The sequence below is a fragment of the Epinephelus fuscoguttatus genome, linkage group LG5, assembly GCF_011397635.1.
Source record: "Epinephelus fuscoguttatus linkage group LG5, E.fuscoguttatus.final_Chr_v1".
In the NCBI taxonomy this organism is placed as follows: Eukaryota; Metazoa; Chordata; class Actinopteri; order Perciformes; family Serranidae; genus Epinephelus; species Epinephelus fuscoguttatus.
The window spans coordinates 50,153-60,000 of NC_064756.1; the positions used below are offsets into that span (position 1 = coordinate 50,153).

At 49.3% G+C, this 9,848-nt stretch overlaps 1 protein-coding gene across 1 annotated transcript in view; it reads right to left on the reverse strand.

Moving 5' to 3' along the window:
* Positions 1-371: 371 nt before the first annotated feature.
* LOC125888599 (diacylglycerol kinase delta-like) overlaps positions 372-9,848 on the reverse strand; it is a 35,319-nt gene continuing 25,842 nt past the window's right edge. Inside the window, 12 exon segments of the mRNA XM_049576036.1 lie at positions 372-1,264; positions 1,356-1,455; positions 1,749-1,879; positions 2,297-2,414; positions 2,607-2,726; positions 5,792-5,884; positions 6,042-6,153; positions 6,224-6,396; positions 7,187-7,321; positions 7,395-7,508; positions 7,616-7,723; positions 7,866-7,962. Of these exon segments, the coding sequence (XP_049431993.1) occupies positions 1,366-1,455; positions 1,749-1,879; positions 2,297-2,414; positions 2,607-2,726; positions 5,792-5,884; positions 6,042-6,153; positions 6,224-6,396; positions 7,187-7,321; positions 7,395-7,508; positions 7,616-7,723; positions 7,866-7,962 (1,291 nt within the window). The 3' untranslated portion in view covers positions 372-1,264; positions 1,356-1,365.

A 9,848-nucleotide genomic window follows, 5' to 3' on the forward strand; every position in this document is an offset into this window, starting at 1 on the left:
AACTGATGAATCCATCAGCCTCTGTTGATGAACTGATGAATACATCAGCCTCTGTGCTGATGAACTGATGAATACATCAGCCTCTGTTGATGAACTGATGAATCCATCAGCCTCTGTTGATGAACTGATGAATCCATCAGCCTCTGTGCTGATGAACTGATGAATCATCATCCTTTGTGCTGATGAACTGATGAATCCATCATCCTCTGTGCTGATGAACTGATGAATACATCAGCTTCTGTGCTGATGAACTGATGAATCCATCAGCCTCTGTGCTGATGAACTGATGAATCTATCAACCTCTGTGTGTTTATGAAAGTGTTATTCTGGTCTGTTGGCTGTAACAAAGAAAGTGAAGCCATGAAACGACATCTGATATGAAGGAGTGAATTTTATTTGATGAAAGGCTGAAAGTGTTTAAGGCTTCGTCTGATCTGAACACAAACACGTCTTGTCCATCACAAAGTGTTTGGTCCCTTAAAGACGTCGAAGACTCCACATTGGATTAAACTGTTTCCTGTTTTTGTTGGACAGACAGGAAATGGCATCAAACAGGAAACATGGCTCGTCTTCATCGACTGATCCGACTGAGGTCTTTATCAGATCAATGATGAGTTTAGGAAGTTTAAAGACCACTGAAGAAATAAATATGTATTTAAGTACAAATGTTCCTCTGAAGGACACTCAGAGTGTCCGTCCCCTCACAGTGTCCAACCTCTCACAGTGTCCGTCCCCTCACAGTGTGTTCCTGTTATCTTCTAAAAATAAAAAGTAAAGGGTTCTGCTGTGTCCTGGTTCAATGTGTCCCGGACCAGGGGAGCTTCTGATTGGTCAGAGGCGGCAGGTAGATCACAGGTACAACTCTGGCCACTGAGCCGTGGACGGGCCAGATCCGGCTCAGACTCAGTAAGCAGAGACAGTGCTGGAGTCTGGGTCCTGGACGTCAGAACACTGATCTGTTCTGTGTGTTAAATCCTTGAAAAACTTTGTTAAAGAATTTTCTCAAAGTCGTTAAGATAAACAAAACTTCTCCATCAATCCGTCAACGGTCACACCCACCAGACCTCTACGTGCTGGATCCTGATTCGTCAGAGGGTAGGACATCAAGGCACTTTATGGATCATCTGATTGGTTCTCAGAATGAGTCCTGGTCCAATCACAGTGAGCTTCAGATGTGATGTCACAGGGTCAGAGGTCAGAGGTCAGGTCAGGAGGTCGAGGTGGTCGATGGCAGCAGAGGTAGGAGGAGAGCAGACAGCCGTCGCTATGACAACAAGGAACAGTTTGATTGAAGATTAATATCAGCAATTGTGAATCAGTAAGTGTGATGTCATCAGAATAATAACGACGGTCACCTGACGGCTGTCACGCCTCGCTGGCGCTGCTGTTCCTGTTGAGCTCTCTTATTCCCTGAAGAATCCTCTTCATGTGACCGACCTTCGTCACCCCGAGATCCTGAAAAGAAACACAGACACAGGAAGTTAGTGACAGGAAGTGACCATCGTACACTTAGTCCTCTGAACAATGACTCAGCAAAGTTAGCAGTTAGCTAACACAGATACACGTTACTGACGGAAGGTTACAAGACAAAGTCCTCTGTCCATCAGGCAGTTAGTCCTCTGTGAAACCAACCAATCACTCCACACAATTAGCAGTTAGCAATCAGAGCTAAAGACTCTGCACAGTTAGTGATCACAGCTAATGACTTGGCACAGTTAGCTAATAGCGATTAGAGCTAGTAGCGGTACCTTCAGGTCCCTTCTCTCCAGGTGGATGAGCTCGGCTCCGCGTACGTCGTGTCCAATAAAGATGTCCTTATATTCAGTGAGACAAAGAAAGTCCAGCCACGCCCCCACCTCCTCCGTCCCCCACTGATGAACTGAGACACCGATAGGAAGTGGTTCAGACATGAAATACCCCCAGCAGTGTGAGATTTAAGTGAACCTGATTTCAACAAAATACAGATCAACTGAAACAAACACAGACAGGAGACGGGTAGAGAGAGTTCACCTAGCAGAGACAGCAGATGGGTAGAGAGACCTTACCTAGCAGAGACAGCAGACGGGTAGAGAGACTTTACCTAGCAGAGACAAGAGACGGGTAGAGAGACTTTACCTAGCAGAGACAGTAGATGGGTAGAGACAGCTCACCTAGCAGAGACAGAGACAGGAGACAGGTAGAGAGAACTCACCTGGCAGAGACAGGAGACAGGTAGAGAGAACTTACCTAGCAGAGACAGGAGACAGGTAGAGAGAACTTACCTAGCAGAGACAGGAGATGGGTCGAGAGAACTCACCTGGCAGAGACAGGGTAGCGCAGGTCTCTTTGTTCTTGTTATTTTTGTCTTTTTTGAATTTCGGGACCAGACGAAACTTTGCACTCCGACTGCGTTTTGAGAAATCTGTGAGAGGACCCTGAAGACATACAGACAGAGAGACACAGGGACAGAGAGACAGACACATTGCTGTTTTCAAGGGTCTTCAGGACTGTTTGTTCAGGACTTTTCCAGGACCAGGACGCTGCCTTAAAGGTCTCTATAGTACTGGTTTCAGTCGGACACTCAGTCAGTATTTCTGTGGATACCAGCAGCAGTGACAGGGGTTTACCTCGTGGTCTGACGGGTCAATGACGGGACACAACCAGGGGACATCAGCCAGGCGACGGAGCTGGTGAGCCACCGAGTTCAGAGCTGCATTCAACTGTTCCTGCTGAGGAGGATCCAGCTGCTGCTCACACACAAACACACACACACAAATACACACTGCTCAGAGACATGCAGGTCACAGTGTTCTCATACAGAATCAGAATCGGTTTTATTGCCAAGTAGGTTTTCACATACAAGGAATTTGGCTTGGTGTATCGGTGCATAACAAAGAATATAAAATATATAAAAATTAGAGTAAAGTAATTAGAAGGATAAGTATTAACATGAAATACTATAAACAACTAAATATAAAATCTGAGTGCAAATAACAATAATAATAGTAATATAAAAAATATGTATGCTGTAAACATGAACAGAGTTGTGTGCAAATAACAGTTGTGCAAAGTAAAGATGTGCAAAATCAACAGAATGCAGTGTGTGACAGGTGAATGACCAAGATGATGAAGAGATGTCTGACTGTGTGTTACAGGGGAGTGGGGGGCAGAGTAGGTGGGGGTCTCTGGTCTTATTGATGAGGCCAGCTGCAGACGGAAAGAAACTTTTTTTGTGGCATGAGGTTTTGGTCCTGATGGACCGCAGCCTCCTGCCAGAGGGGAGAGTCTCAAAGAGTGCGTGTCCAGGGTGGGAGGGATCAGCCACAGTCTTTCCTGCATGCCTCAGAGTCCTGGAGGTGTACAGGTCCTGGAGGAAGGGCAGATTGCAGCCAATCATCTTCTTGGTGGAGCGAATGATACGCTGCAGTCTGCTTTTGTCCTTGGCAGTGGCAGCAGCATACCAGATGGTGATGGAGGAGAAGTGGCGGGCTGGGTTGTTCTTTGGCAGGTCTACAACCATGTCTACTGTCCTAAGAGCGTTGAGCTCCAGTCTGCACCAGGTCACCAGCTGGTCAATCTCCCACCTGTAAGCGGACTGGTGTACTGTTGGTGTACAGGGAGAAAAGCAGAGGAGAAAGAACACAGCCGTGGGGGGATCCAGTGTTGACAGTCTGGGTGTCAGAAACATGTCTCCCCAGCTTCACGTGCTGCCTCCTGTCAGACAGGAAGTCTGAACACCAGGTCACCAGCTGGGAGAGTTTGTCCTGTAGCAGAGCTGGGATGATTGTATTGAAGGCAGAGCTGAAGTCCACAAACAGGATCCTGGCATAGGGTGGGGATCCAGTGTTGACAAACTTTGCTGGGAGTGGTGGGGAGGAGACCATAGGTGCGGGCAGTTGAGGGGGAGTCAGGCCCTCAGCTGGGAGAGTTTGGTGCAGTAGTTTGTAATCTGTCTGAGCCCCTTCCAGACAGACGCAGAGTTGTTGGCTGAGAACTGGTGTTGTAGTTTCTCAGCATACAGCTGTTGAGCTTCCCTCCAGGAGAAGGTCGGTGTGCTTTGATTTATTACCACAGAGGTCAGGGAGATGGGTCTGTAGTCATTAAGTCCAGGGTTTGTCATTGTTATACCTCACCATGATGCGTGATGGTATACAGCAGTCCTCACAGAAGCTGATGTATGATGTCACAGCCTCTGTGTACTCATCCAGACAACTGGTGGCGGTCCTGAAAACATCCCAGTCAGTGGTGTCCAAACACGCCTGAAGATCCTCCACAGCATCACTGCTCCACTTCTTAGATGACCTCACAACAGGTTTACAGAGCTTTAACTTCTGCCTGTTGGCGGCGTGACAGGCTTTGTTAACAGTTGTGTAACAGTGATCCAGGATATTCTTCGCTGGTCAGACGTTTTTATAAACTGTTTGTATTTGGGGAGTTCATGTGTGAGGTTACCTTTGTTAAATGTCGCCAGGGACAATAACTAAGGAGTCTGGGTAAATCCTCCACACACAGAATCTGGTCAGCGAGCGTGCGCTGTGCCTCCTGCACGTTGGCCTGCGATGGGATGTAAACACCGACCAGAATGAATGGAGCAAACTCACGGGGGGAGTGAAAAGGTCTGCAGTTGATGAAAAAAGATTCCAGATCAGGAGAGCAGTGCTGCTGGATCACTGTCACGTCATTACACCAGCCGCTGTTAGTGTAAAAACAGATACCTCCACCTTTAGTTTAGCCGGAGAGTTCCGTGTTACGGTCCGCTCTTAAGAGTTGGAAGCCTGCCAGCTGCAGCGCAGAGTCCGGTATCGATCCACAACCACGCCAGTGACCAAAACTGCAAGATCCTCCACAGCATTGGGTGGTCAGAGTGGCCCAGTGCGTGACAGGCTGTTAACAGTTGTGTAACAGTGATCCAGGATATTCTTCTCCTGGTCAGACGGTTTGTATTTGGGAGTTCATGTGTGAGGTTACCTTTGTTAAAGTCGCCAGGGACCCTGGAGTTCCTCCTGGTGCAGAGGGCCCACCTGACAGAATCTGGTCAGCGGCAGGGCCCTGGGTTCCTCCTGGTGCAGAGGGCCCTGCGATGGGATGTAAACACCTGGGTTCCTCCAGAATGAATGGAGCCCTCTCCTGGGAGTGCAGGGTCTGCAGTTGATGGATTCCTCAGGAGAGCAGTGCTGCTGGATCACTGTCACGTCATTACACCAGGGCCTCCTGGTGCAGATACCTCCACCTGTTTAGCCTGGAGAGTTCCTCGTGGTGCACGGTCCGCTCTTAAGAGTTGGAAGCCTGCCAGCTGCAGCGCAGAGTCCCTGGGTCGATCCACAGAGGGCCCTGGGTTCCTCCTGAAGCCCTGCAGATGTAGAGAGGCCCTGGGTTCACCATCAGTGTTAAAGGTCACAGTGTAACAGGAATTCAGTCAAACTTCAGGGATATTAATCAGAGGGTCCTGGGTTCCTCCTGGTGCAGAGGGCCCTGGGTTCCTCCTGGTGCAGAGGGCCCTGGGTTCCTCCTGGTGCAGAGGGCCCTGGGTTCCTCCTGGTGCAGAGGGCCCTGGGTTCCTCCTGGTGCGGCGGCACCTCAGTGGGTTGATGATTTTGGTTTACGTTATTTTGTTCTCAGCTAATTACACAATGCACGTCAGTAAAGACTTAACACTTCGGTCATTCCATCATGAAAGACCTGATGTGAGACTGAAGTTATTCTTGGAGCCATGTATAAAACCTTTATATCTCGTGATTCACAAACACTCTGAGGTGGTTTTTATCTGAGACATGCAGAGAGGACAGACTGAAACAGTTAGACAGTTAGTTACCATGGACATCTTTCCAGCAAGCAGCAGTTCAGTCTCACTGAGTAAAGCTTTGACATTACTGACCATCTGAAGGACCACGCTGCAGCTCAGGGCCTGGACGGACAGACAGACAGAGAGACAGACACAGGTTCACTGTTTGATAGGTGAACACAGGTTTGTTTATAGATCATCTCCTGTGTGACCTGGTTCTGTTCTGTGTGTATAGACCGGTTCTAATGAGACCCTGACAGCAGGAAGTGGTGTATCGTACCCCGGAGCTCTTAGAGTTGGCGTAGACCACGTCCATGGCCTTCGAGCTAGCGTTGACAGCGTGAGCCAGTTCCTGTTCCAGGCTGTGATGAGACTGAGCAACCTCACGGATACTGAAACATAACAGGACATTAACATCCCATAATACAACAGGATGAAGTTTAATCTATGAGACAATGGTACCTGTGAATCAGAGCTCCTGCCGCCTGACCGAACTCACTGACGAGTGATGCCTCATCTTCAGAGACGATCTCTGGCTGGGAGGAGAGGGGGGGCTGAGGGGGCTGAGGGGGTGGGGCCCGAAGAAACTCACACTTCTGTTTGTCCTCCCACGACTTAAGGGTGCTCTCGAACGCCTGAAACACACACACACACACACACACACACACACACACGGTTCAGTGTCGGGGAGATCACAGCCTCAAACTTACCAACACGTGAACAACATTTGTTATTAAGAACAAAAAAAAACTCTAAACAAGTTGAAATACAGGAGGCGTGTCCTTCGAGTCTTTGTTAACATGTGGAAACATGGCGCCCACTGCCCACTCTCTGGTCTCCACTAGTTAGCTAATGTTAGCATTAGCTGCTCTGCACTGTGCACCACCCAGGTCAGATGGGAGCTAAGTTTGCTAGCTGCGCTGCTCAATCGTGATGTCTCTGTCATCTCAGTGAGTAAGCGCCTTTATTTGGTGCCAAAACCCCCCATTAGCATCGTTAGCACCACTGGCTGTGCGGATGCTGCTGACAGAGCTATTAATGCTTAATGGGGTTTGTGGCTGATTATCAAGCCACTTACTCACCAAAGTGACCCGGGCAGAGACCAGAGGGTGGGCACAATGTTTCCACGGCAACACTGTTCAGTCAGGACGTTACAAGCTTAGATATATAATCAAAACTGCATACTGGATGCCAAGATGGCACCTATTCATTACAGTGGAGCTGCTCACGTGGTGCATACGCCACAAATTACTTTGTGATGACGTCACAGATTTTAAGTCAGTTTTCTTGGCTCCAGGAGCACTAAAAAAATATAAAACCTCCTCCGATTCAGAAAAGAAAGAGTAAGATCTGAGTTTGTTTACAGGTGGAGGTGTCCTGTCTGGTTTATACTCTGCCCCTGGTCAGGAACTGGTTTACACTCACCCTGTCCCTGGTCAGTGTCTGGGTTCTGTTCTTGTGGATGATGTTGATGTAACCTGGAGGTTGGACCCACGCCTCCCCGTCCACCTGCACTGGGACACCTTCATCACCCAGGATGGTGATCTTCACAGTTCGACACTGAAACCGAGATACAGACAGGGTCAGCAGGCTGGACGGACGGATGGACAGACAGACAGGTAAACAGACACACCTGTGCGATGCGATGGTGCTGCAGGTTGATGACTCTGGACACGGCCATCTGCATGCTGCCGAACACCGCTACCACCTCCAGGATCTTATCATCGAAGGACGGAGCTGTAAACGTCTGAGACACACGGACGGACAGATAGACAGACAGGTGACATCACTCATCATCTGACACTGACAGTGACCAATCACAGGCGGTGATGAACAGATGGGTTCAGTTCTCACATCATCCTCTTTGGTTCCTCCCCAGAAGTTGGTTCCTCCTGCATAACTCGGGATGTTCAATACAGCAATGCCCTGCAGGCTGGGGAGGGGGATGGGACGCCCATCACACTGCGCACACACAAACACACACACACACAGAGGAAGTGTTAGCTCTTGTCTTGTCTCTTGTCTCTCATGATGATGATGATGTTAATTCTAATCTGAACCAGTTAAACCAGCAGACCCAGTATCAGTCGGTTCTGTGTCTCACCTCTAGTAGAACCTTCTGTTCCAGGTTCTTGTAGGTTCTGTGCAGCAGCTCTTTGGTTCCCAGAACTCCGTACCACATCATGTTCTTCGTCCGACTCCTGAACACAGATACACATCATCTGAAACCTTTCATCTAAAGTCAGACTCAGATTCACCTCCCTGTGTGTTCTGAGGTCTACATCAACAGTCTGGGTTCTAATGTCTGAATAAAAGTTACATAATATCAATCTATTTTTATGAATCAGCAATAATAATACATCTGCAGGTTTACAGACCCTCCAGCAGTCATCACCTCCATGTGCTGGAGGAGTCTGTGTGACCAGTGGGAGCTGAGCTGTCAGGCGGAGGAGCTCCTGGTGGGGCATCCTGAGGCAAAGTGGTCTCAGGGGAGCAACTCACAAACCAGGTCCCCATCCTGCACCCAGACCTGGGAGGGGAACTCACCAGTGAGCGTCCGGTGGCCAGGCCTTGACCTGTGGGGCTCAGCCGGGTATAGCCCAAAAATTCACACAGAGCCGCCACCCTGTGGACCCACCTCTCACGGGGCCAGACTCTGAGGTCAGGCACCATGGCCGGCCAGGCAGCAGGGACCGAGGTGTGCTGACCCCCAGCATCATGTACTGGCTCCAGGGACGTGGAACATCACCTCTGTGGAGGGGGAGGAACTGAGATATTGCTGGAGGAGGAGCAGCACCAGACTGATATAGTTGGGCTCACCTCCACCCGTAGCACTTGTTTATGACCATGTCCCCATAGGAGTGAATTCTGAGGGGGTGCTGTTGGATTATGGGGTACCAGGTTCACTGCAAGGAACCATCTGGTCCATGTCTAACCAAACTGAGAACTGTGCCTATACACTCAGCACAAAGTCCCCTGGTGAAGGAACGACATTCACTGAGAACGCTGATTCTTGTCTCTGATCCTGTTTGTGATATTCATGGACAGGATCTGAAGGTGAAGCCTGGGGAAGGAAGAGGTCCAGTTTGGTGACCTCAGAATTTTGTCTCTGTTGTTTGCAGATGACCTGGTTCTGTTGGCTTCATCACACTGTGACCTCCAGCATGACCTGGGGCAGTTTGCAGAGTCAGCTCCTCCCAGTCTGAGGTCATGGTTCTCTGCTGGAGAACGGTGGATTGTTCCTCTGGGTTGGGAGAGAGTTACTGCCTCAAGAGAAGGAGTTCAAGTATCTTAGGGTCTTGTTCACAGTGAGGGTAGAATGGAGCATGAGATGGATCTGTGGTTTGGTGCGGCGTCTGCAGTGATGCGAGCACTGCGCTGGGTTGTCGTGGTTCAGAGGGAGCTGAGCCAGAGGCGAAGCTCTTGATTTCCTGGTCCATCTCTGTCCCAACCCTCACCTATGGTCATGAGCTCTGGGTAGTGACTGAAAGAATGAGATCGCAGATACAAGCGTCTGAAATGAGTTTCCTCTGTAGGGTGTCTGGGCTCAGCCTTAGAGATAGGGGGAGGAGTCAGACATCAGGAGCCGGCTGCACCAACTGGTCTTTACTATGCCTGGTCGTAATTCGTAAGATGGTCTTTGTTAAGACCAGTCTTAAGGAGTGGACTTACGCCGGTTGCACCAACAGGGCTTATGCCTGGTCTTAGCTACGCTGGTTTTAGCTGTGCGCGTTCATGTGAATGCCCCAAGCGGCCTGCCTAGAGGAGCGCGGTGACGTTAAATGACGCGCCGCTGAATCACCCCGCGTGCTTGACAGATGACAATTGACAGTTGACAGCCCCTCTCATCTTAGTTTATTTACAGTTTAAGATTTGAAGAAAACACGAAAGGCTCAACGAAAAACTTTACCGACACTGAAATTAGAAAATTAATCAAGCTGTACAGCCAGCAGAGAGACGTATCACAAATAAGAACAAACAGTCGGTATGGGCAGACATAACGGGGCACATCAATACGTGTTCACACTCTGGCTGCCTTCATACAGAGGCTGACATGAGGAAGAAGTGGAAAGATCTCCTCAGCAAG